Source organism: Salvelinus sp. IW2-2015, linkage group LG1 (genome assembly GCF_002910315.2).
Source record: "Salvelinus sp. IW2-2015 linkage group LG1, ASM291031v2, whole genome shotgun sequence".
In the NCBI taxonomy this organism is placed as follows: domain Eukaryota; kingdom Metazoa; phylum Chordata; class Actinopteri; order Salmoniformes; family Salmonidae; genus Salvelinus; species Salvelinus sp. IW2-2015.
In genome coordinates this window covers 10,484,458-10,509,801 of record NC_036838.1, presented here as the reverse complement: position 1 = coordinate 10,509,801, position 25,344 = coordinate 10,484,458, and the positions used below count along the sequence as shown (strand labels likewise).

At 41.0% G+C, this 25,344-nt stretch overlaps 1 protein-coding gene across 2 annotated transcripts in view; it reads left to right on the top strand.

The window, feature by feature from the left end:
* LOC111960770 (echinoderm microtubule-associated protein-like 6) overlaps window positions 1-25,344 on the top strand; it is a 65,244-nt gene that overhangs the window by 20,247 nt on the left and 19,653 nt on the right. The window contains exons 16-38 of one of the 2 annotated variants that reach the window (XM_023982976.2): window positions 615-708; window positions 947-1,047; window positions 1,723-1,925; window positions 2,383-2,494; window positions 2,830-2,957; window positions 3,070-3,211; window positions 3,710-3,862; window positions 3,987-4,118; window positions 4,407-4,495; window positions 4,707-4,874; window positions 5,153-5,354; window positions 6,217-6,343; window positions 7,015-7,093; window positions 7,324-7,453; window positions 8,287-8,385; window positions 10,832-10,852; window positions 11,195-11,209; window positions 11,642-11,815; window positions 11,925-12,133; window positions 13,778-13,935; window positions 14,821-14,935; window positions 15,543-15,731; window positions 16,678-16,850. In XM_023982976.2, the coding sequence (XP_023838744.1) occupies window positions 615-708; window positions 947-1,047; window positions 1,723-1,925; window positions 2,383-2,494; window positions 2,830-2,957; window positions 3,070-3,211; window positions 3,710-3,862; window positions 3,987-4,118; window positions 4,407-4,495; window positions 4,707-4,874; window positions 5,153-5,354; window positions 6,217-6,343; window positions 7,015-7,093; window positions 7,324-7,453; window positions 8,287-8,385; window positions 10,832-10,852; window positions 11,195-11,209; window positions 11,642-11,815; window positions 11,925-12,133; window positions 13,778-13,935; window positions 14,821-14,935; window positions 15,543-15,731; window positions 16,678-16,850 (3,013 nt within the window). The remainder of the gene's footprint in view (window positions 1-614; window positions 709-946; window positions 1,048-1,722; window positions 1,926-2,382; window positions 2,495-2,829; window positions 2,958-3,069; window positions 3,212-3,709; window positions 3,863-3,986; window positions 4,119-4,406; window positions 4,496-4,706; window positions 4,875-5,152; window positions 5,355-6,216; window positions 6,344-7,014; window positions 7,094-7,323; window positions 7,454-8,286; window positions 8,386-10,831; window positions 10,853-11,194; window positions 11,210-11,641; window positions 11,816-11,924; window positions 12,134-13,777; window positions 13,936-14,820; window positions 14,936-15,542; window positions 15,732-16,677; window positions 16,851-25,344) is intronic. The other variant, XM_023982983.2, reaches the window with a different exon arrangement.

Here is a 25,344-nt window from a genome sequence, read left to right as displayed (position 1 = left end):
ATACAGCTCAAGTCTCAATTTCTGCTCAACCAAATTCAATACAGGATCACTCACATAACGGGGGACAAAATAGAAAAAAATTATAATAAAACTGCAGCTCCTCTCAATAAAACGACAGCTCTTAATAAATATTGTTTAATAAAGAAGACCAGCTCTATACAACATTAAAATAAATAGTTTGGATTCAGGCTAGTGTCAGGTGAACTTGTGTACTCACCTTTTGGTCTAATCATTTCCCCATTATTTCCAAACTTTTCCCTTTCAGTTGCTACCATGGTTATGCATATGCTTTTCATATTTCGTCTGTAAGAAACATTTCAAATATAACCCTATCCACATAGGCCAATTCCCACGGGTGTAAAGGGTTAAACACTTCTACAGGCATTGCGAGATCTGATAAGCTGTGCAACTCGACTGTGATAAAGACAACCTGGAACAAGGGCATACCGGATTTCTTGATTGCTCCAATAGCTGACGACACAAAGTAAATGATGTCCATGTTTCTGGATATCTGAAAGCTGCTGACCTTTACTGTATGCGGCTGTATGCACGCATGAGTGGATGGGATAACAAAGAGGGCATAACAAAATGGCTCTCTTCCCTTTGGCCCGCAGTGGATGGGAAGAGTCTTGTTTCTGTGGGCATTGACGAAGGCCATTCCATCGTGTTGTGGGACTGGAAGAAAGGCGAGAAACTGGCAAAAGCAAGGTACAGTATGCATTCAGTAAACCAGGACATTCCCATTCAAGGTTATTTACCTCCATCCACAACATAATGTTCAAGTATCCCTATGGAATAAACACATACATCAAGATGTAATGAATATGACTGAAAAGGATGATTGATTGAAAAACAGTGTAGATATTCAATGAAACATGAGCAAATGCAAACATTGATGGAGAAGAAAACAGACTGATGTGTGTGGGTTCTGCTTTTCATTCCCTAGGGGCCACAAAGATAAGCTTTTTGTGGTGAAATGCAACCCCTTCCGTATGGACAAGCTTGTCACCGTGGGAATTAAGCATATCAAATTCTGGCAACACACAGGTATTCCCCATGATTATTTCCATGCCCAATATCATTTAATTTAGCAACAGTTGTTTTTCCTGGGGTTCACAGAAAACATGGTGGCACTTTATTTTACGATAAACTATCAAAAGAAAGAAAGTCGCACACTCCATGTATAATCTCCCAGCAATTTAATGGGTATTTACCAATGTCCTCAGGAGGAAGGCACAGTGATGCCGAAACGTTGGTAAATACCCATTCAATTGCTGGGAGATTATACATGTAGTGTGCGACTTTATTTTGATAGTTTATAGTTTATTCGCCGTTAGTCAGCACCCCCACACTAACTGTTTTCTGGGTGTGCCCCAGCTCATGTTTTTTTAGGCACTTTACTTTACGCAACAGAAATGTATTTAAGAAATTACATGATAAATGGTCATTATTCTGCAACGTCCATGTGAGAATTGTGATAGTTAACAATGGTTTGACAATGCAACTGTTCAGTGAAGTAATTCAACTATGAATCGCTTTGTCGCCCTCTAACACATTATCGAAATGAACACCACACAAACTATTAGAAGTGTGGCAGTTCACTTTGACAACAGTACTCTTTTTGTTGTTGTTCCATTGTCTAAAAAAACGACACACAAAATCAACCTTCGACTCTGAACGCTTTAAGAAACTGTCTGAAAGACTGCATGTGTTGGACCCAAGGTGGAGGCCTCACATTCAAAAGGGGTATCTTTGGAAACCTCGGGAAGCTGGAGACCATGATGTCCGTCTGCTACGGGCGCTCAGAGGACCTGGTTTTCTCAGGTTCCACCACTGGGGACGTATACATCTGGAGAGAGACCACCCTCATGAAGACCATCAAGGCCCACGACGGTCCAGTGTTCGCCATGTGCTCTCTTGACAAGGTGCCCACTCTCCCCAACCGTCATGTAGCAGTAAATACTTTTGACTAGTACTTATTGCCTCACTTTATGAGCCGGTTTCCCGGACACAGATTAACGAAAAAGCATTTATATTTTTTGTCCAGAACTAGGCTTAATCAGTATCTAGGAAACCAGACCCAATACTTTAATTCTCTGGATTAATTAACAGGATATCTTTACTTGGCAGCTCAGTACTCCATCAGCATACCAAGGCACATGCCTACGCTTCTTTACTCATCTATGCATGATCTTGACCTGTCGTTTACTTGTATACCCAGGTAGAATACATGTTCCTTAATGGTTACCTTGGAAACTGCAGCAGAACACAACTGGGATCTAAATTAGGGAAGGCGGTGATTGAACGAAATGAGAGAAAAAGGAATTGGGCTTGTGGGCGATTATTCCCCCCCGGTGACAGAGTCCCCTCATTCTCTCGCAGGGGTTCGTGACTGGGGGCAAGGATGGAGTGGTGGAGCTATGGGATGACATGTTTGAGAGGTGCCTGAAGACCTACGCCATCAAAAGGTCTTCGCTGTCTGCTTCATCTAAAGGTATGCTGTCTTCTTCTTTGCTTTGTTCGCTCCACATCCAAAAGCAGGCTATTATAGACTATTACATTTTAAAATGTAAGTCATGTACAGTATCTCACCACAAAAACTATTCTCCAGGTAAACTAAATTCAAGCAGTAATGTACCAATATTGATAAATACTATGATTGGGAATGAATGGATAAATTATAAATGTATTGAAAAAAATGAATGAATGAATGCCATAGGCAGCAACAACTTCCATCAGTACAAATAATGGTAATTGTTGCCATTTGCTTGCTGCTATTTTTGGAATTTATGTTTGCTCTTTGGCATCACCTCCTGCTTCTTTTCTTAGGATTGCTGCTGGAGGACAACCCATCTATCCGCGCCATCACCCTTGGACATGGACACATCCTTGTGGGGACCAAAAATGGGGAGATTTTGGAAATTGACAAGAGCGGCCCAATGACCTTGTTGGTTCAGGTGCGCAGAGGGGGGTGGATGCAACAGCTAGACATAAGATCAGAATTTACGCAGATTTTCACTGTCTTAAAAATCCTAACAAATGGTTTGACTATTACGTGTGTGTGTTTAGGGTCACATGGAGGGTGAGGTGTGGGGTTTGGCAGCTCACCCTCTGCTTCCCATATGTGCCACTGTAAGTGATGACAAAACGCTCAGAATCTGGGAACTCTCCTCCAACCATCGCATGGTAGCTGTCCGCAAACTTAAAAAAGGTACCTGCTATAATTTGGTCTTGTTAAATATTTTATAAAGGTTTCATTGAAAAACAATTACTGATACATCTGTAATACATATATAGAAAAGTTTGTGGTCATACTCACATTCTTAAAAAACTTAGGTGCTGGGCTAATGAAGAATACTTGAAGAGAACAGAAAGGCCCACACACTGAATATCCTCCCAATTACCACCTTTATTGAAAATGTTTCATCCACAAGAATCTTCGTTAGGTCAAAAGATCTGCAATGCATGACATTTAAAACGATAGGGCCTTACAATGATACATTTCAATATACTCAATATGCAGCATTGAAAGACAACCACTGTCCCCCCAAATGAAATATAAAAGCAAGTATCCTCAAAAGAATCCTCCCAAAATACAGCATTATGAGAGTATCTGCAATTTTTCTTTCTACCTCCATGTATGTTTAAAATAGGTTTCTGTGGCTGAAATCAGGATAATGCATCATAGCTCAGGTTCTTTTCATTTGAGGCGGTAGATGCTGTGCCTTTTCTCCTGATGGGAAAGCCTTAGCCGTGGGTCTGAACGACGGCAGTTTCCTGGTGGTGAATGCCGACACCTTGGAGGACATGGTGACCTTCCATCACCGCAAAGAGATCATCTCGGATATCAGGTTCTGCCAAGGTAATTCCAGGATGTGGTCATTTATTGACAAAATATTTTTGGGCCTGTTGTTTTTGCAAACAAAGTTGTATGTGACCAAGGTCTGTTAACACTACAGTTTTCACTCTGCCATATCCCCCTCCAGATGCTGGAAAATACCTTGCTGTGGCTTCTCATGACACTTTTGTGGACATTTACAATGTGCTGACCAGCAAGAGAGTGGGTATCTGTAAAGGAGCTTCCAGCTACATCACCCACATTGACTGGGATACCCGTGGTACGTGAAAGGAATAGAAATGCCTATACACTTGGCTTGGGAGGTCGAATAAATAAATACCCATTGCGCACACTGTTGTATATGTTCTTGTATAGTTTATTGCAGCGAATTCAGACAAATTACAGATTGGGCCTTTAATAATTTAGTCATTGATGATTCTAGTTGCAATCTAAATTTGTTGCTGTCCACCCTTCTTCCCTTACATGCACATTTCTCTTATGATTCAGCCCTAAGAGTAATATTTATACTTTTTTCAAGAGCTATTATTGTTTTTAATCCTGAATACAGGGAAATTGCTACAAATCAACACTGGTACCAAAGAACAACTATTCTTCGAAGCCCCAAGAGGAAGGAAACAAACTATCAATATTGCGGAGGTTAAAACACATTATATGTCCCTTGATTTTGTCATGGGCTCCTTCTATTGATGAAATCACACATCAAAATGATATAGCGTCTTTCGCAAAGATGTGTCAGAGGTGAAAGATTATATGTACATGTAAACCCTTTTTCAGAAGTGTATGTGTACGTGTGTACACGTGCGTGCATGCCTGTTTGTGTCTGTCTGTCTGTGTTGCATGTTTCCAGTTTGAAAAGGTGGATTGGGCCACCTGGACCTCAGTGTTGGGACCGACCTGCGAGGGTGTCTGGCCCACACTCAGTTTTGTAAATGCTGCCTCTCTCACCAAAGACCGGAAATTGCTGGCCACTGGGGATGACTTTGGCTTCCTAAAGCTGTTTGGTTATCCTTCCAAGGTGAGTGAATATAAGTCTGACGTAGAAATACAAAGCTCCATTTTAGTGCACACATTCACAACAATCTCAATGCCATTACATTAGCAGGGTTCTGTTCATTAGAGCACACTGAAGCAAAATGTTTTGAAATGGAGAACGGAAACAAGCGTTTGCTATGGGACAAAATTCAACGTAGTACCTCCCAGTTTCATTCTGTTTAGAATTTTTCTTCAATTTCGTGCCTACTGAACACGACCCAGGAGTTGACTGCACTGAAACGGACCACTCCTTTGTTTCAGGGCCAGTTTGCCAAGTTTAAGAAGTATGTGGGGCACAGTGCCAATGTGACCAACGTCCGCTGGTCCAATGATGACACCATGCTGCTGTCGGTGGGGGGCGCTGACTCTGCGCTCATGATTTGGGCCCGCGAGTTGTCGGGACATAAGGAGAGCAAGGCGGTGGATAGCGAGGAGTCTGACGACGATGCGGAGGAGGATGGAGGTATCGGGTTTTTTCTGGATTAAAAAGGGTTTTAGGTGGTGGGCGTGGCAGGGGGTGTAGTACAAATGTCTCCATGGAGCTGAGATTTAAAAAAATGCAGTTTTAATGCTAATTTCCTGCTATTCTACACATTTTGCCTTGCAGCTGAGAGAAAAGGTTGCCGTTTTAAAGGAAATTTCCTGCGATTCTACATATTCTTTTTTTCTTTATTTGTTTACCCCCTTTTTCTCCCCAATTTTGTGATATCCAATTGGTAGCTTGCGATCGTCCTGTTGGAGACCCCTGGATTAGATCAACTTTATTATCCCATTTGGTCATGTGCTTAAAAAGACATATACATAAAAACACAGAAAAAACACTATAAAATGTATATGAAAGTGCAACACATATTTACTATACACTTCTATCAACTAGTCAAGAGTCCAATTAGATTATCCATTGCACAGCCTAATGACTGTTGGAATGAAAGAGTCCCTGTATCTGTTCATCCTGAGCATCTTTTGAAGAAGTCTCCTTCCCCTAGTCAGGCTTAGGCTGCTATGACAGCATTTTGGGTGAAAGGGATATGTACTGTTCTGTAAGATATTGTTCAGTTTTTGAAGGATGAGTTTTGTGTGCAAGCTGGATAGATGATTGTTGGTCTATACCAGTGATCCTTCCCGCTGTCTTGATTAATCGCTGTAGTTTGGCTTGGTCTTGTGCTTGCATGTCTTGCGCTCACTTGGTATGCTTGGAATGTAGCTGGCTAAATTCAGTTTGGTTGTGGTTGTCTCTGGTTTATGATTGTATGTGGTATGGTTATATTTATAAATGGTTGTATTGTTCAGGCACAAGGAATTGACATTCTTTTTTCTCTCTGTAGGGTATGACAGTGATGTTGCACGAGAGAAGGGTACCGATTACATCACCAAGATCTATGCTGTCAGCATCCGGGCCATGGTTGGCACAAAGCCTCACCAGCGAGAGAAAGAAGTGCTCGTGGAGGAAAGGTACCGTATGGCCAACAAAAACGAATGATGTATTTTATAATGGCATGGTCAGTTTGTATACTGCTATTGTAAGAACGTTTTGATAACGTATTTGCAGCAACCAGAAAATAATCAGATTATCTGACCAGATAACAACCAAAATATGACATCTGTCCCATGAAGTAATGTTCTTGTCATGAAAAATAACTCAGACCAGTTGGTTTATTGTAATCTGCTTATCATTATGTGCGCAGAAAAGTTAGGTCGCACCGTAATATTAGGAGAACATTTGTCGTAATTCCACCTATCGGGAGGCAAGGCAGAGTTACTACCATTCAAGTTACCTATGCCTCTGAAAATACTTTCAGATCTACATGAAGTGGCTAGTTGTTTCTGGACCTTCCGTACTGCTCTGCTCTAATAATAATAATAACAATCATCACAATAATAATCATAATACATTTTATTTGTAACACTTTTCAAAAACACAAAGTGCTACAAACACAAACAAACATCAAATCAGTAAAAACACAGAACGGCACGTAATATAGACACTGTAGGTCTATAATGGCTAGAGTGAAGTCAGGTAAGACATGTACAGCAAAGTACTGTGCAATTAGGCACTCTAAAAGCCTCTCGAATGGCTCATATCAATCATATCAATTCGCCATGTTATAATTTCTTCTGTGCAGGCCTCCTGTCAGTAGAGCTGCCCCCTTACCAGAGAAACTGCTGAAGAACAACTTAACCAAGAAGAAAAAACTGGTTGAGGTTCGTGAGATGGATCTATTTTTAAAAGGGGAGGTTGCATAGTTAAATAGCCAGGCGGGGTCTGGTGGGCCGAGAGATGTTGCCAAAGGAATGGCTGTTCAGGTCTATAATGTTCATACAAAACATTTGATGGGAAACATCAGCTTGTCCAGTATTTTGCATTTTATATATTTATGTTCGGGGAAAAAATAAGTTCCTGTTGCTTTTTCTCATTTGGGTGTGCTTTTCAGGAGCTGGCCTTGGAACATGTGTTTGGATATCGGGGTTTTGATTGTCGAAACAACCTGCATTACCTCAATGATGGCGCCGACATCATCTTCCACACTGCCGCAGCAGTGGTCATCCAGAACCTCTCTGCTGGTGTGTATGAAGAGATGGACTGGCCCTAGGGCAGTTATGGCAAATGCCAGATGGGCTGGTCCATCTTTAGCCCAGTTTGGCTTGTCTTATTGGGGGTTTCACGTAGACTTATCAGTATTTGGCTAATAATGGGGGCCTCAAGGCAAAAATGGGTTGGTATGGGGGCCGGTCTGTTAGAAATGCCATTGCAGATTTCTGGTCCCAGTCCGTCCCTGCGTGTATAAGCACAGGAACACTGAACACACTACTGACCTGAGCCAACCCAAGCTATACTGTGCTGGCCTGGTTACACCTTCACCATAGTTTACATTTTGGTCATTCAGCAGATGCTCTTATCCAGAGTCAATGCTCCTGAAACTGTGCTGGGAAGGAAAATGTGCAGCACACTTTGGTTGATGTTGGCATGATAGTGTGAAAAGGGTATTGGGGTCTGCTGCTTCTTATAGGCATCCTACCAGGACGCCTGCATTCGTTATGACTATATTTCTTAATGCTATTGTGCTATGCTATCACACAAATGTGAACACTTAATATTTATATATAAATAAGTCATGGGCTATACAAACCCAGGACCCTCTAAAAATGAAAAGGTATAACACTCATATTCAGAATGTGGATACAACTAACTGTTGGCTGAACTATTGACTATTCTAGTGATAATTGTCACAACCTGTAAGGCGGTTTATACATATTGTTTTATTTTATGACAACCTTTTTTTCTGCACGTAACTGTATATAAATAGGGGGGAAATTAAGTAATTTAAAAGTATAGAAAAACACCTGAAATGTGCTGGGACTGATATTAAAGTTTCATACTGTATCTCTCCTCACAGGGACTCAGAGTTTTTACCTCGAGCACACAGATGACATTCTGTGTCTCACTGTCAATCAACACCCAAAGTATCTAAACATCATTGCCACAGGACAGATTGGTAAGTGGGAACCCACTCTATTCTCATGACTTTCACTGAATCCATCCACATACAGTTGGCTTTGTTTTATCGGCACTGGTGTTGTTTTGTAAGCACAGTTCTTTATTTTGTTTGCTACATTGTATCAGACTTATGTGGAAGATACTTTGTGTCAAAGAGTGAATGCAAATTTTGCTCAAAAGGCTTTTAATTGGCATTAGTGTGAGTCTTCAATTGTGTTTTTACTCTTGCTCTTCAGAGGACACACTAAGCACCCCGTTTTGGGCTCTCGAGTGGCGCAGCAGTCTAAGGCACTGCATCTCAGTGCTAGTGTGTCACTACAGACCCTGGTTCGATTCCAGGCTGTTTCACAACCGGCCGTGATTGCGAGTCCCTAAGGGCGACGGACAATTGGCTCAGTGTCGTCCGGGTTAGGGTTTGGCCGGAGTAGGCCATCATTGTAAATAGTAATTTGTTCTTAACTGACTTGCAATCATCTTTAAGTAAAGATGAATTAAATAAAATATATATATATATACAGTTGAAGTCGGAAGTTTACATACACCTTAGCCAACTACATTTAAACTCAGTTTTTCACTTTTCTTGACATTTAATCAAAGTAAAAATTCCCTGTCTTAGGTCAGTTACGATCACCACTTTATTTTAAGAATGTGAAATGCCAGAATAATAGTGGAGAGAATGATTTATTTCACCTTTTATTTCTTTCATCACATTCCCAGTGGGTCAGAAGTTTACATACACTTAATTAGTATTTGGTAGCATTGCCTTTAAATTGCTTAACTTGGGTCAAACATTTTGGGTAGCCTTCCACAAGCTTCCCACAATAAGTTGGATGAATTTTGGATCATTCCTCCTGACAGAGCTGGTGTAACTGAGTCAGGTTTGTAGGCCTCCTTGCTCGCACAAGCTTTTTCAGTTCTGCCCACAAATTTTCTATAGGATTGAGGTCAGGGCTTTGTGATGGCCACTCCAATACCTTGACTTTGTTGTACTTAAGCTTTTTTGCCACAACTTTGGAAGTCTGCTTGGGGTCATTGTCCATTTGGAAGACCCATTTGCGACCAAGCTTTAAATTCCTGACTGATGTCTTGAGATGTTGCTTCAATATATCTACATAATTTTCCTCCCTCATGATGCCATCTATTTTGTGAAGTGCACCAGTCCCTCCTGCAGCAAAGCACCCCCACAACATGATGCTGCCACCCCCGTGCTTCACAGTTGGGATGGTGTTCTTCGGCTTGCAAGCGTCCCCCTTTTTCCTCCAAGCATAACAATGGTCATTATGGCCAAACAGTTCTATTTTTGTTTCATCAGACCAGAGGACATTTCTCAGAAAAGTATGATCTTTGTACCCATGTGCAGTTGCAAACCGTAGTCTGGCTTTTTTATGCCGGTTTTGGAGCAGTTGCTTCTTCCTTGCTGAGCGGTCTTTCAGGTTATGTCGATATAGGACTCGTTTTACTGTGGATATAGATACTTTTGTACCTGTTTCCTCCAGCATCTTCACAAGGTCCTTTGCTGTTGTTCTGGGATTGATTTGCACTTTTCGCACCAAAGTACGTTAATCTCTAGGAGACAGAACGCGTCTCCTTCCTGAGTGATATGCGTTGACTGCGTGGTCCCATGATGTATATACTTGCGTACTATTGTTTGTTCAGATGAACGTGCTACCTTCAGATGTTTGGAAATTGCTCCCAAGGATGAACCAGACTTGTGGAGGTCTACAATTATTTTGGCTGATTTCTTTTGATTTTCCCATAATGTCAAGCAAAGAGGCACTAAGTTTGAAGGTAGGGCTTGAAATGCATCCACAGGTACAACTCCAATTGACTCAAATTATGGAAATTAGCCTATCAGAAGCTTCTAAAGCCATGACATAATTTTCTGGAATTTTCCAAGCTGTTTAAAGGCACAGTCAACTTAGTGTATGTAAACTTCTGACCCACTGGAATTGTGATACAGTGAATTATAAGTGAAATAATCTGTCTGTAAACAATTGTTGGAAAAATTACTTGTCATACACAAAGTAGATGTCCTAATTTACTTGCCAAAACTATAGTTTGTTAACAAGAAATCTGTGGAGTGGTTGAAAAACGAGTTTTAATGACTCCAACCTAAGTGTATGTAAACTTCCAACTTCAACTGTATATATTGATATGCAAATAAGGGGCACTAAAGTCAAGCAGTTTTCAATACTTCTCAGTTTTCAATAAGTTCAAAACCTTTAGCTGTGTCCTTGAGAGCTCAGGATTGAATGTGTGTTTCAGGGCGATTCTTGATGCTCAATAATGCTGTCACATGACTGTTGCATTGCAAGATATATTTTTTTACATCTGTCCCACGCAGAGCATTTGAAGTGGTCACTTTCATGCCAAATGTCATCCTTACTCATTGCTCTTGTTACTTTTGACGCTTCCTCATTTCACCATTGTCCACTCCATAACAGGTGATGTCACCGACCTGCCAGGTAAGATGGTGGCATTTATTCTTCATGTCTTATTTACTTTGGTTTCAATTCCGGGTCATGTTCATTAAGCACCAAACGGAAGAAAACGCACTGAAACAGGGAGGGTCTGAAATTTTCCAGTAAGATACTCTAAATTCCAAATGTTTTAAAGCACTTTCTTTTGCTTGCCCTAATGAACACGATCCTGTTTATTTCAGTGTAACTAACACAAACGTGGCATGTCCATTGAAAGCATAACCCATCCCAAAATGTTTTATTTATTGTTGATGTTTTTGACTTGCAGAAGAAAAATTCTAATCTTTTTTCAAACCTCTGTGGTATAATTTACTGCTTTTTGTGTAGAGTTGGAAATTGGTGGTGAGTATTGACTTGAGTACTGTATTGTAGCTTGTCAACCTGCCAGTGTCAGTGATTATTAATTGATGAATGAAGTCTTACTATGAATGAATCCTTGCTTAGCCCTTCTTGTGAGCATGCCGAAGTAGTTAAGCAAGCCTTTCATGGTTCTTGTACTGTACTGTATATGGTAAGTCACTTACCAATATTGCCCCTTGTACTAGTACCAGTTTATGCATGTAGATGCCAGACCGGGAGTGACCCTTAGTGAATTAGACGTGACCCGTTATAAAGTGACCTTGTACGACCGGATTGTCCTCAACATGTCCACCCTTCCCATCCTCCTCCTTGACCCTCAAACCCTGTGTTGTGAGTGAGATGTGACCTCTTGAGGCGTGGTGCTTTGAGTACTCAAGGTCATTTTAAAGCTGCGGGACTGCCTTTTGCCTGCAGGCCTCGCCCCCTCCATCCACGTGTGGGACGCAATGAGCAAACAGACGCTGTCTGTATTACGGTGTTCGCACGCCAAGGGGGTGGGCTACGTCAACTTCAGCGCCACGGGCAAGCTGCTGCTGTCGGTAGGGGTGGAGCCTGAGCACACCATCACCGTCTGGCGCTGGCAGGAAGGTAACAAGGCAACTCTATTTGATTTTTTAAAAGACGAATAGATGGATGGTTGGGATGAATTAAACTCTATTTGGTCTAACAACTTTGATCCTGATTTTCTATTCCATAGGCACCAAAGTGACCAGTAAGGGCCGCCATGCCGACAGGATCTTTGTGGTAGAGTTCAGGCCTGACTCGGACACCCAGTTTGTGTCGGTGGGAATCAAGCATATCAAGTTCTGGACCCTAGTGGGAGGTTCCCTCATGTACAAGAAAGGAGTGATCGGCGCAGTGGAAGACGGCAGGATGCAGACCATGTTGTCTGTGGCTTTCGGTGCTGTGAGTACCACCTTTCTATTTGTACATGGCTAATATATTGATCATCTAATTATGGTGAAGAAAATGAACTATTCATGCTGGGTTGCACGTTTCGTCACAATTATTGTTTTGAACGTTCTCTTGAGGACTGATGCCTGACTGAAGGTTCTACTCAATGCATTCTTAATGATGAAGATTTAGTCTAAAGTGCATTATAGGGGCTTGGAAACACGATGACATTTCAAAAAGAGGCAAATAATTCGTAGGAAAATCCTTTTGTCATCATTGTGATGTCGCCAGATACAGTATAACTTTAGCTATCTAGCTAACATTGAGGGGAGAGCACCGAATTTTTGTTAGTTAACGTTAGCATTCCTAGCTATTTTTGGCTAACTTTGCTAGCTAATGGCATTGCCATCTCTCTAAATACAGGGACGGCGAATGAACGGCTGCTGCACAGTCACTATGGGATGTCTTTCTAGAGTGCTCGGTTCAATTGTGCACAAGAGCATTTTTTTACTCTAAATGGTTAAGTGAGTGAGACGTGATTATTGTAAAAATGTGAGTTTGCTTCATATACTATCATCCTAAATTAAAATATGTAATTATTTTGCCATATTAATATATGATGATGATAATATTAATTTATATTACGCTACTTTCCTTTCCTTGATGTGGATAGTATTTGTTACTACATTACACAATCTCACTTTTTGACCACATCGAATTGGTGGGAATTACACATCCTTTTTACCTCAGATTGGTGAAGTTAGTATAAACGTTTATAGTCAGCAGATCAATTGCTTAAAACATATCAAAATCTCTCACGAATACGCACCTACTCATTCCAGGGTTTTCTTTATTTTTACTATTTTCTACATTGTAGAATAATAGTGGAGACATCAAAACTATGAAATAACACATATGAAATCATGTAGTAAACAAAAATGTGTTAAACGAATCAAAATATATTTTATATTTGAGATTCTTCAAAGTAGCTACCCTTTGCCTTGATGACAGCGTTGCACACTCTCCACACAATGTGTTAAAAGTCAAGGGGTCTGAATACTTTCCGAATGCACTGGACATATTACTCCCAGATTCCACGTTCATTTCCAATAGTATTCCAATTCAGGTAAAAACTGCTTAATGGGTCCAAAAACTTGCTGGGTTTGATTTACTTTGATATACCAGAAATCGTGAAAACAGGTTTGTGCTAAAGTACATTTGATGACATCATAATGATGGATAAGTTGTTTCCTACAAAATATTTGCCTATTTTAGCAACGTCATCATATTTCCAGGCCACTATTGTGTAATTTAGATGAAGCGTCATTAGCCCCCGTTCAGAATGACTGGGCATCAGTCCACTTTTGGGCACCACTATAGCGGGTGTCTCTTTAGAACGGTAATAATAATGGCATGACGCGACAGTGACGGAGGTGCAACCCATGAATATTATTGAAGGTCTGCCATGTCTTGTGGATGTCATGGACTATAAGTCTTTGCTTCAAAAGTGCTATCTTTGTATTTGAGAGGAGTTACTTCTCCTTAGCCCCATCCCTCAGCTGTATACCAAAATAAGTGATGGGACAGCCTTTTTGTTGGTTTTTTTCGGCTCAAAGACTGTACCTTTTAATGAGAGTTTTGTCATTGTTCTGACAGAATAACCTCACATTTACCGGTGCCATAAATGGTGATGTGTATGTGTGGCGAGAGCACTTTCTGGTACGGGTGGTGGCCAAAGCACATACGGGGCCTGTTTTCACCATGTACACCACACTCAGGGATGGCCTCATCGTGACTGGAGGGAAGGAGAGGCCGTGAGTACTCTGACTTTTAACTTTATTGATTCTTGCTCACAGTTTACATAAAATGTGAGCGAGACATGGGTTACATGATATAAAATCAAACATTTTATTTTTTATACTGTATTGTTTAAAGTTAAATTGATTGTTAAAAAGTGCAGTGCAGCGATTGATGATGGATACACAAATAAAGGAGATCAGGTTAATTTGCTATTCTTCACTCATCTAAAAACATGATCTAAAACCATGCATAAAGCAAGAAGTAGTGTGATCATGAAGTGTGATGCAATGTAAAAGGAAAACATGTACATATGTTTTTTTTTAAAGCTGTGTGTGCGTGTGGTCATTCTATTCAAATGAATTCCTTTTTTTAAAGATTGAAACATTTAGACATGCATAGATCCACAAGACTCGACATGACTAGGGAAGGACTTATTGCACAACAGTCAAAATAGCAAAAGACGAGTAAAGAATAAACGTACATAAAACTCGACAAACATTAACGATATCACACTTGCTCAGACACACATGTTGCCACCGTATCACCGTAACTTATCCATATTTGTTCAATGTTTTATTTATTTCTGATATTATTTCTTATCTATTCTAATAACCAACAGCCATTGGTTTCAGCCATCGTTTGTTTCCAAGACTCTGCCCCATATAGCTTCAGTCTGTAGCTAGATTTTTTTCAATATTTAAATAATGAAGCATTTGATTCTTCCATTCAAATTAATTCAATTCAACATACTTTACTCCACCCAAAGGGGCAATTATTAATTGTATTAATCCCAGAGTGACAAGTGAACAACAACATGACAACAGGAAGAACATAACACAACATATAGCATACAGTACATGACAAACTCACACACAGTAAATTATATGTGTTCTTAACAGGACTAAGGAGGGCGGAGCAGTTAAGTTGTGGGACCAGGAGATGAAGCGCTGTAGGGCGTTCCAACTGGAGACTGGGCAGACAGTGGAGAATGTTCGGTCCGTGTGCCGGGGGAAGGTAGGGTTCTGTGTTCTTCCCATTTATACGAACTATCAATGTCTGCTTTGTGATACTTGATTGCTGAACTGGACCCCTATAATCCCACTATAGACACTCATATAGGGGTGAATCCTAACTTCCACTTGTCTAATTTTCACTTTGTCATGCAATGTCAACGGGAGACTAATTGAAAATTCGATTTCATTAGGATTTGTCCCGTAGAGAGGATTGGATAGATATTAGATGGTAATATCTTAATCTTGATTTCTAATTGGCTAGGTGGAAATGTCGCAATCTACAGGAGTAGCAATGAAGTAGGGGCTAGGGATCAATTACCAATTCAGAAGAAGAGTTGCTTTTGTTTCCCTAATGTGCTTTGGGAAGGCTTTTTACAAAAATATTGTGCACAGAAAAATATGTAAACTTTCTTAATTTTATCCTGGAACATGCCAGCATACATTTATTATATGCACTTTAACATTACTATTCTCTTTAATATAGTTTATACTGAGTATCTGTAGGTATTATCATGATTGAATGTACTGTAAATTGAGAAATACTGTAATACCACGTTCATTCAAGGAATAACCCCACGTTTATTTTTTATTTCACCTTTTTAATCCAGGGTAAAATCCTTGTGGGAACTAAAGATGGTGAGATCATTGAGGTGGGCGAAAAGAATGCGGCCTCCAACACCATGATCAACGGACACACACAGGGGCGAATCTGGGGACTAGCTACTCACCCCTCAAAAGACATGTTCATTTCTGCCAGCGATGATGGCACCATCCGCATATGGGACCTGGCAGATAAGGTGAGTGATAAGGATGGAGAACAGTTTTTGCCTTTTAGGGTGCGTTCAAACCCAAAAACATGAAATGCATGTTTGACGCAGCGGTGTGTTGGTATGGGGAGTAATGTTATTAACCCTGTTTTTGCCATTGTTGTTCTGAATCCACTGCCCCTCGTCAAGTTCGCCATCCCACACCCCTACCCCTGTCCGTTGGTCTGCCCTGCATTGTAGGCTATTGATGGATTCAAGACAAGGTCATTTTTATTGATCTCAGGATCTCAGTTTGCCAGGGTCAAAGGCTGATCATTTGTGCAGTATAATTATTTTTTCTCCAAAGTCTCCAGTCATGTAAAATGACGTAGAATTGCATGAAATGCGTTTAGAAAAGGCAAACATTTTTCAGATCCTAGGCTACTAATAATGGTCCCCATTTTTGCAACTTCTTTAAGCGCCTCTACTTTACTGCTCTATGCCACCACACAAATGTGATGATACGCATGCAATGCTTTATTATTGAAAAAATGGTCTGGTACCACAGAGCTCCCCAGGTCTCCCACCTCACGATTTACAAATAAAGCATTGAACACAGATAGTTTAGACTCTAGCTACTGTAACCACCATATACTAAAATATCCACACAACCCACTAGCCAGCCTGCCATACATCATGAGTAAGAACATTATTAATATTAAGCTATATTAAAGTTATTATTTGAGAGCATTGAAGATGAATCATAATCAATTATGTCAATCATGTCTTTTAGGAGGCACTGTAACTAGTTTGCTTACAATTTGTGATGAGTGAGTGTGTTGCAGAAATAAATATGCATGTGCAAAAAAAAAAATCTAAATAATAATCGCTACAGAAGCCGTTAGTATGTTATGAATTTTTTCATTTTGAGCCAAAAAGACTATGCATGGCCCTGCTCCTTGGTACTGTTACTGTCTTTTTGTTCTTTCACTCCTAGAAACTTCTAAACAAAGTCAGCTTAGGCCACCCAGCCAAATGCACAGCCTACAGCCCCAATGGAGAGATGGTGTCCATAGGCATGGAGAACGGAGAGTTTATCATCCTTCTGGTCAACTCCTTAACAGTGTGGGGCAAGAAGAGAGATCGGAGTGTAACCATCCAAGACATTCGGTGAGCCCAACCTAGGACCCTTATATTTCAAGGTGGTTGAGATGGGTTGTATTTTAGTAATTTCTTTCTTTAAAAAAAATCTGGGTAGAAACAAAAATAAACTAGGACAAGACCGGAAATGTACACTGAGTGTACAAAACATCAGGAACGCCTTCCTAATATTGAGTTGCTCCCTTTTGCCTTTAGAACAGCCTCAATTTGTCGGGGCATGGACTCTACAAGGTTTCGAAAGCGTTCCACAGGGATGCTGGCCCATGTTGAGTCCAACGCTTACCACAGTTGTCAAGTTGGCTGGATGTCCTTTGGGTGGTGGACCATTCTTGATACACACGAGAAACTTGTCAAAGACTCCAGTCCCCCAAGTCATAGACTGTTCTCTCTGCTACCGCACGGCAAACGGTACCGGAGTGCCAAGTCTAAGTCCAAACGGCTCCTTAACAGCTTCTATCCCCAAGCCATAAGACTGCTGAACAATTAATCAAATGGCCACCCGGACTATTTACATTGACACCCCCCCTTTTGATTTTACACTGCTGATACTTGCTGTTTATTATCTATGCAAAGTCATTTTTTACTTTAGTTTATTTAGTCAATATTTTCTTAACTGTACTACTTGAACTCCATTGTTGTTTAAGGGCTTGTAAGTAAGTATTTCACGGTAAGGTCTACCTACACCTGTTGTATTCGGCGCATGTGACTTAAAAAAAAAATGTAACTGTTGAGTGTGAAAAACCCAGCAGCATTGCAGTTCTTGACACATTCAAACCAGTGCTCCTGGCAACAACTACCATCCCCCGTTCAAAGGCACTTAAATATTTTGTCTTTCCCATTCACCCTCTGAATGGCACACATACACAATCCATGTCTCAATTATCTCAAGGCTTCAACATCTGACTTTGACCTGTCTCCTCCCCTTCATCTACACTGATGGAAGTGGGTTTAACAAGTGTCATCAATAAGGGATCATAGCTTTCACTTGGATTCACCTGGTCAGTCTATGTCGTGGAAAGAGCAGAGTTCCTAATGTTTTGTACACTCATTGTATTTAAATACAATTTTACCATAATAGTAATGATCAATTTGTCCAAATATTGTGGGGATGGAGTTTGGAAAGTTGCAGGTTAAGGTTGTGCTGAAGCCATAGTTTGGTTCTCTAGTCACTCTGTTGTTGGTAATTGTCTGGTCACCAGTTTAGTTCCATTTAATGAAGCAAATTGTAAACAAATTATGTTCCGCTTAAGAATGTCAAACCTTGAATACTACAGATATTCACGAGTTGCATGTTTCGTCACAATATTGTTTTGAACATTTGTTTTGTACTGATGCCCGACTGAGCATTCTACTCAATGCATCGTCAATGAGCACAGATGAAGATTTCATCAAAAGTGCATTACAGTGACCTGGAAATACAACTAAATTCAAAAGGAAGCAAATCATTAGTAGGAAAAACTTTTGTCATCATTTTGATGTCGCCAGATTGACTTTAGATGCAGTATAATGTTAGCTAGCTAGCTAAAATAGATGGTAGGCCACCGGATTTTATCTAGCTAACATTAGCATTGCTAGCTATTTTTGACGAACCTTGCTAGCTAATGACAACATTAACAACTGTCTAACGTAAATTTGACCACATGATGACGCTGGCATAGTTGTTTCCTACTAAATATTTGACTTCTTTAGCAATGTCATTGTATTTTCAGGCACTATAGTGTAATTTAGACAACAGTAGTTAGCCTCCCTCCAGAATGACTGGGTTTTCACAACCTAAGGGCACCCCTATGGCGCCACCGGTAGGGGGCGGCTTGAGAATGTTCATAACAATGGCATGACGTGACTGAGGTGCAACCTAATGAATACAGTGCCTTCAGAAAGTATTCACACCTCTTGACTTTTTCCACATTTTCTTACAAAGTCGGATTAAAATGTATTTCATTGTAATTTTTTGGTCAACGATCTACACAAAATACTCTAAAGTCAGTGGAAGAAAAATGTATGGAAAATAAAACACTAATATATTTTGATTAGATAAGTAGTCAACCCCCTCAAGTCAATACATGTTAGAATCACTTTTGGCAGCGATTACAACTGTGAGTCTTTCTGGGTAAGTCTCTAAGAGCTTTGTAAACGTAGATTGTATGATATTTGCCCATTTTATTATTTTAAAAGTTATTCAAGCCCTATCAAATTGGTTATTGATCATTACTAGACAGCCATTTTCAAGTCTTGCCATAGATTTTAGTTTATTGTCCTGCTGAAAGGTAGATTTGCCTCTCAGTGTCTGTTGGAAATCAGACTGAACCAGGTAATTTAAACTCTAGGACTTTGCCTGTGCTTAGCTCTTATTCCTTTTCTTTTTATACTAAAAAGCCCCATAGTCCTTGCTGATGACAAGCATACCCATACAATTATGCAGCCACCACCATGCTTGAAAATATGAAGTGGTACTCAGAGATGTGTTGTGTTGGATTTGCCCCAAACATAATACTTTGTATTCAGGACAAAAATTGAACTTTTTTACCACATTTTTTGCAGTATTTCTTTAGTGCCTTATTGCAAACAGGATGCATGTTTTGGAATATTTTTATTCTGAACAGGCTTCCTTCTTTTCACTGTCATGTAGGCTAGTATTGTGGAGTAACTACAATGTTGATCCATCCTTAGTTTTCTCCTATCATAGCCATTTTAACTATGCAGCTGGTTTAAAATCACCATTGGCCTCATGGTGAAATCCCGAGTGTTTTCCTTCCTATCCGTCAACTGATTTAGGAAGGACGCCTGTATCTTTGTAGCAACTAGTTGTTTTTTAATGTTTTTATTATTATGTATATATATTTTTAAAAATTAACCCCTCTACCCCCCTCTTCAGAGGACAAATATCTTCGTTTTTTGTACAGCTTTTTTGCTACATATACATACATTTTACCTATACATTTAACATTTACATTTTTAGTATAAAGACAGCTTTTTCAAGCAGAAATTTGCATCCTGTAGCTCTAACTCCAAAAAGTTCTGGGATACTGTAAAGTCCATGGAGAACAAGAGCACCTCCTCCCAGCTGCCCACTGCACTGAGGCTAGGTAACACGGTCACCACCGATAAATCCGTGATAATCGAAGACTTCAACAAGCATTTCTCAATGGCTGGCCATGCCTTCCTCCTGGCGACTCCAACCTTGGCCAACAGCCCCGCCCCCCCCGCTGCTACTCGCCCAAGCCTCCCCAGCTTCTCCTTTACCCAAATCCAGATAGCAGATGTTCTGAAAGAGCTGGAAAACCTGGACCCATACAAATCAGCTGGGCTTGACAATCTGGACCCCTATTCTGAAACTGTCCGCCGCCATTGTCGCACCCCCTATCACCAGCCTGTTCAACCTCTCCTTCGTATCATTGAGATCCAAGGATTGGAAAGCTGCCGCGGTCATCCCCTCTTCAAAGGGGAGACACCCTGGACCCAAACTGTTTAGACCTATATCCATCCTGCCCTGCCTATCTAAGGTCTTCGAAAGCCAAGTCAACAAACAGATCACTGACCATCTCGAATCCCACCTACCTTCTCCGCTGTGCAATCCGGTTTCCGAGCCGGTCATGGGTGCACCTCAGCCACGCTCAAGGTACTAAACGATATCATAACCGCCATCGATAAAGACATTACTGTGCAGCCGTCTTCATCGACCTGGCCAAGGCTTTCGACTCTGTCAATCACCATATTCTTATCGGCAGACTCAGTAGCCTCGGTTTTTCTAATGACTGCCTTGCCTGGTTCACCAACTACTTTGCAGACAGAGTTCAGTGTCAAATCGGAGGGCATGTTGTCCGGTCCTCTGGCAGTCTCTATGGGGGTACCACAGGGTTCAATTCTCGGGCCGACTCTTTTCTCTGTATACATCAATGATGTTGCTCTTGCTGCGGGGGATTCCCTGATCCACCTCTACGCAGACGACACCATCTATATACTTCCGGCCCTCCTTGGACACTGTGCATCTAACCTCCAAACGAGCTTCAATGCCATACAACACTCCTTCCGTGGCTCCAACTGCTCTTAAACGCTAGTAAAACCAAATGCATGCTTTTCAACCGTTCGCTGCCTGCACCCGCACGCCCGACTAGCATCACCACCCTGGACGGTTCCGACCTAGAATATGTGGACATCTATAATACCTAGGTGTCTGGCTAGACTGCAAACTCTCCTTCCAGACTCATATCAAACATCTCCAATCCAAAATCAAAGCAAGAATCGGCTTTCTATCCGCAACAAAGCCTCCTTCACTCACGCCGCCAAACTTACCCTAGTAAAACTGACTATCCTACCGATCCTCGACTTCGGCGATTGTCATCTACAAAATAGCTTCCAATACTCTACTCAGCAAACTGGATGCAGTTTATCACAGTGCCATTCGTTTTGTTACTAAAGCACCTTATACGACCCACCACTGCGACCTGTATGCCCTAGTCGGCTGGCCTCGCTACATGTCGTCGTCAGACCCACTGGCTCCAGGTCATCTACAAGGCTATGCTAGGTAAAGTGCGCCTTATCTCAGTTCACTGGTCACGATGGCTACACCCACCCGCAACACGCGCTCCAGCAGGTGTATCTCATGATCATCCCTAAAGCCAAAACCTCATTTGGACGCCTTTCCTTCCAGTTCTCTGCTGCCTGCGACTGGAACGAATTGCAAAATCTCTGAAGTTGGAGACTTTTATCTCCCTCAACAACTTTAAAAATCTGCTATCCGAGCAGCTAACCGATCGCTGCAGCTGTACATAGTCCATCTGTAAAACTACCACCCAATTTACCTACCTCACCCCCATACTGCTTTTATTTATTTACTTTTCTGCTCTTTTGCACACCAGTATCTCTTCTTGCACATGATCATCTGATGATTTATCACTCCAGTGTTAATCTGCTAAATTTAATTATTCGATTTATTGCCTACCCATGCCTTTTGCACACATTGTATATAGATTCTCTTTTTTTCTTACCATGTTTTGACTTGTTTATTGTTTACTCCATGTGTAACTCTGTGTTGTCTGTTCACACTGCTATGCTTTATCTTGGCCAGGTCGCAGTTGCAAATGAGAACTTGTTCTCAACTAGCCTACCTGGTTAAATAAAGGTGAAAAAAAATAAAATAAATAAATTTGACCTATATATTTTACATTTACATTTTACATATACATTTTACATACATGGTACTTTTATATACACTGCTCAAAAAAATAAAGGGAACACTTAAACAACACAATGTAACTCCAAGTCAATCACACTTCTGTGAAATCAAACTGTCCACTTAGGAAGCAACACTGATTGACAATAAATGTCACATGCTGTTGTGCAAATGGAATAGACAAAAGTGGAAATATAGGCAATAGCAGACACCCCAATAAAGGAGTGATTCTGCAGGTGGTGACCACAGACCACTTCTCAGTTCCTATGCTTCCTGGCTTTTTTGGTCACTTTTGAATGCTGGCGGTGCTCTCACTCTAGTGGTAGGATGAGACGGAGTCTACAACCCACACAAGTGCTCAGTTAGTGCAGCTCATCCAGGATGGCACATCAATGCGAGCTGTGGCAAGAAGGTTTGCTGTGTCTGTCAGCGTAGTGTCCAGAGCATGGAGGCGCTACCAGGAGACAGGCCAGTACATCAGGAGACGTGGAGGAGGCCGTAGGAGGGCAACAACCCAGCAGCAGGACCGCTACCTCCGCATTTGAGCAGAGGAGCACTGCCAGAGCCCCGCAAAATGACCTCCAGCAGGCCACAAATGTGCATGTGTCTGCTCAAATGGTCAGAAACAGACTCCATGAGGGTGGTATGAGGGCCTGACGTCCACAGGTGGGGGTTGTGCTTACACCCACACCGTGCAGGACGTTTGGCATTTGCCAAGAAACACCAAGATTGGCAAATTCGCCACTGGCGCCCTGTGCTCTTCACAGATGAAAGCAGGTTCACACTGAGCACATGAGCACATGTGACAGACATGACACAGTCTGGAGACGCCGTGGAGAACGTTCTGCTGCCTGCAACATCCTCCAGCATGACCGGTTTGGCGGTGGTCAGTCATGGTGTGGGGTGGCATTTCTTTGTGGCGCCGCACAGCCCTCCATGTGCTCGCCAGAGGTAGCCTGACTGCCATTAGGTACCGAGATGAGATCCTCAGAGCCCTTGTGAGACCATATGCTGACACATGCACATTTGTGGCCTGCTGGAGGTCATTTTGCGGGGCTCTGGCAGTGCTCCTCCTGCTCAAAGGTGGAGGTAGCGGTCCTGCTGCTGGGTTGTTGCCCTCCTACGGCCTCCTCCACGTCTCCTGATGTACTGGCCTGTCTCCTGGTAGCGCCTCCATGCTCTGGACACTACGCTGACAGACACAGCAAACCTTCTTGCCACAGCTCGCATTGATGTGCCATCCTGGATGAGCTGCACTACCTGAGCCACTTGTGTGGGTTGTAGACTCCGTCTCATGCTACCACTAGAGTGAGAGCACCGCCAGCATTCAAAAGTGACCAAAACATAAGCCAGGAAGCATAGGAACTGAGAAGTGGTCTGTGGTCACCACCTGCAGAATCTACAGAGCTGAGATTGTTGTATGCCCCATATATATAGCATTCTGTTGGTGGCAAGAATTTTATATAATAATTTAAATTGAAAAACTATTAAGTGTTGAGTCAAGTGTCGTTTTTTGTACCAGTTCATAAACCATGTGCCATGGAATTGGTACATCGAAAATCTCCCATTTTGAAACATTTTTGTCCTCAGATGAAACTGCTATATTTTTCTATTTATGCCAGTTCCTTTCAGCCAATTTGTATCTTTAATATATGGCAGGAAAACAAGTTCCCTACCTTCTCCCCTTTCCACTAGCCTCCTCCATTTTTGTGGTAGTGCTGCAATCATTTGGTTGTAAATTTGGATTGAACAGATATTCCCAAATATTTTCGATAACTGCATATGAAACATAACTCCTCTATTTCTATTCATAATATCATTAATAGATCATGTTTTTTTTATTAATCAATATATTTGAGTTTAACCATAACATTTGTTGTAATATTTGTTATTTATTTTCTGAAGGATAAAACTGAAATTGTAACCAGCTTTGTATGGCTTGTTTATGAAAGGGCGATACTTTAAACAACATTTCATTTTCAATTAGTCAGAAATGATTAGTTGTAATCTGTATGAAGGCAAAAAAAATTGAACAAAGGATGAGCCTTTTTTAATAATCTACTGGAGAACCATTTTGGGTTTAAGTATAATTTATGCATGAGAGAAGCTTTTAGTGAGAAGTTTAAAGCTTTAAAATGTAATAACTTTAGCCCCCCAAACTCGTATTCATTATACTGTATATTTCCCTCTCCGTCCTTTTTTCCACCCAACCATCTATATTTGTGGAATGAGTTTCTTTTAAACAATAGATATTATATTATTTCTCTTTTAGCCATGTAAAAATGGATCTTCTTTTTTTATGATCTGCTAGGCCATTACAAGGATAACTTGCTATACTTATTTCCCCACTTACCATAATGATACCCACGTTTCAATTATACTTACCACAACCAATGTTTGTAAACTTACCAATTAAAGCACCATGGTGATTAAGTGTCCATATAGCTGTACCATAATATTTGCACTGTTAAGCATACTGTAACTGCAACTTTGTAAGCCTCCAATTGTCCTAATATTCCACCTACGAAAACCTCTCCCCATATCTAGGTCTGTTGTCACTAAGACCATCAGACCATCTCCCTGACTCATGACGCACCTTTGCATCCTAAGGCAAACCCTTGGCTGCCAATTGGCGTTGGCCAGAGGGAAATATGGGCAATCCCATGATAACATAATTATCTATGACGATGCCTAAGAGAACTAACCAAATAATATGGAAAAAAGTCCAGGGGGGGGGGAAGTAAAAATAAGAGATCATATTAATATATATAACAGCACAATCTTACATGCATGCTCATATTAAGCATGCCATCCCAGCCTGTTCAGTTCATTGGATTCAATAGTTCATAAAAAAAAAAAAAAAAGAGAAAACAACATACAGTTGAAGTCGGAAGTTTACATACACTTAGGTTGGAGTCATTAAAACTCGTTTTGTCAATCACTCCACAAATTTCTTGTTAACAAACTATAGTTTTGGCAAGTCGGTTATGATCTACTTTGTGCATGTCACAAGTCCTTTTTCCAACAATTGTTTACAGACAGATTTTTTCCCTGATAATTCACTGTATCACAATTCCAGTGGTTCAGAAGTTTTACACTAAGTTGACTGTGCCTTTAAAAAAACTCTTATGGCTGCAAGCCCAATATGACAACAGCCAGTCCAAGTGCAGGGCGCCAAATTCAAAAACCATAAATCTCATAATTAAAATTCCTCAAACATACATGTGTCTTATATCATTTTAAAGGTAATCTTGTTGTTAATCCCACCAAAAGTATGCTTGGGGGTCATGGTCCATTTTGGAAAGACCGCCACATTTGCGACAACGGTTA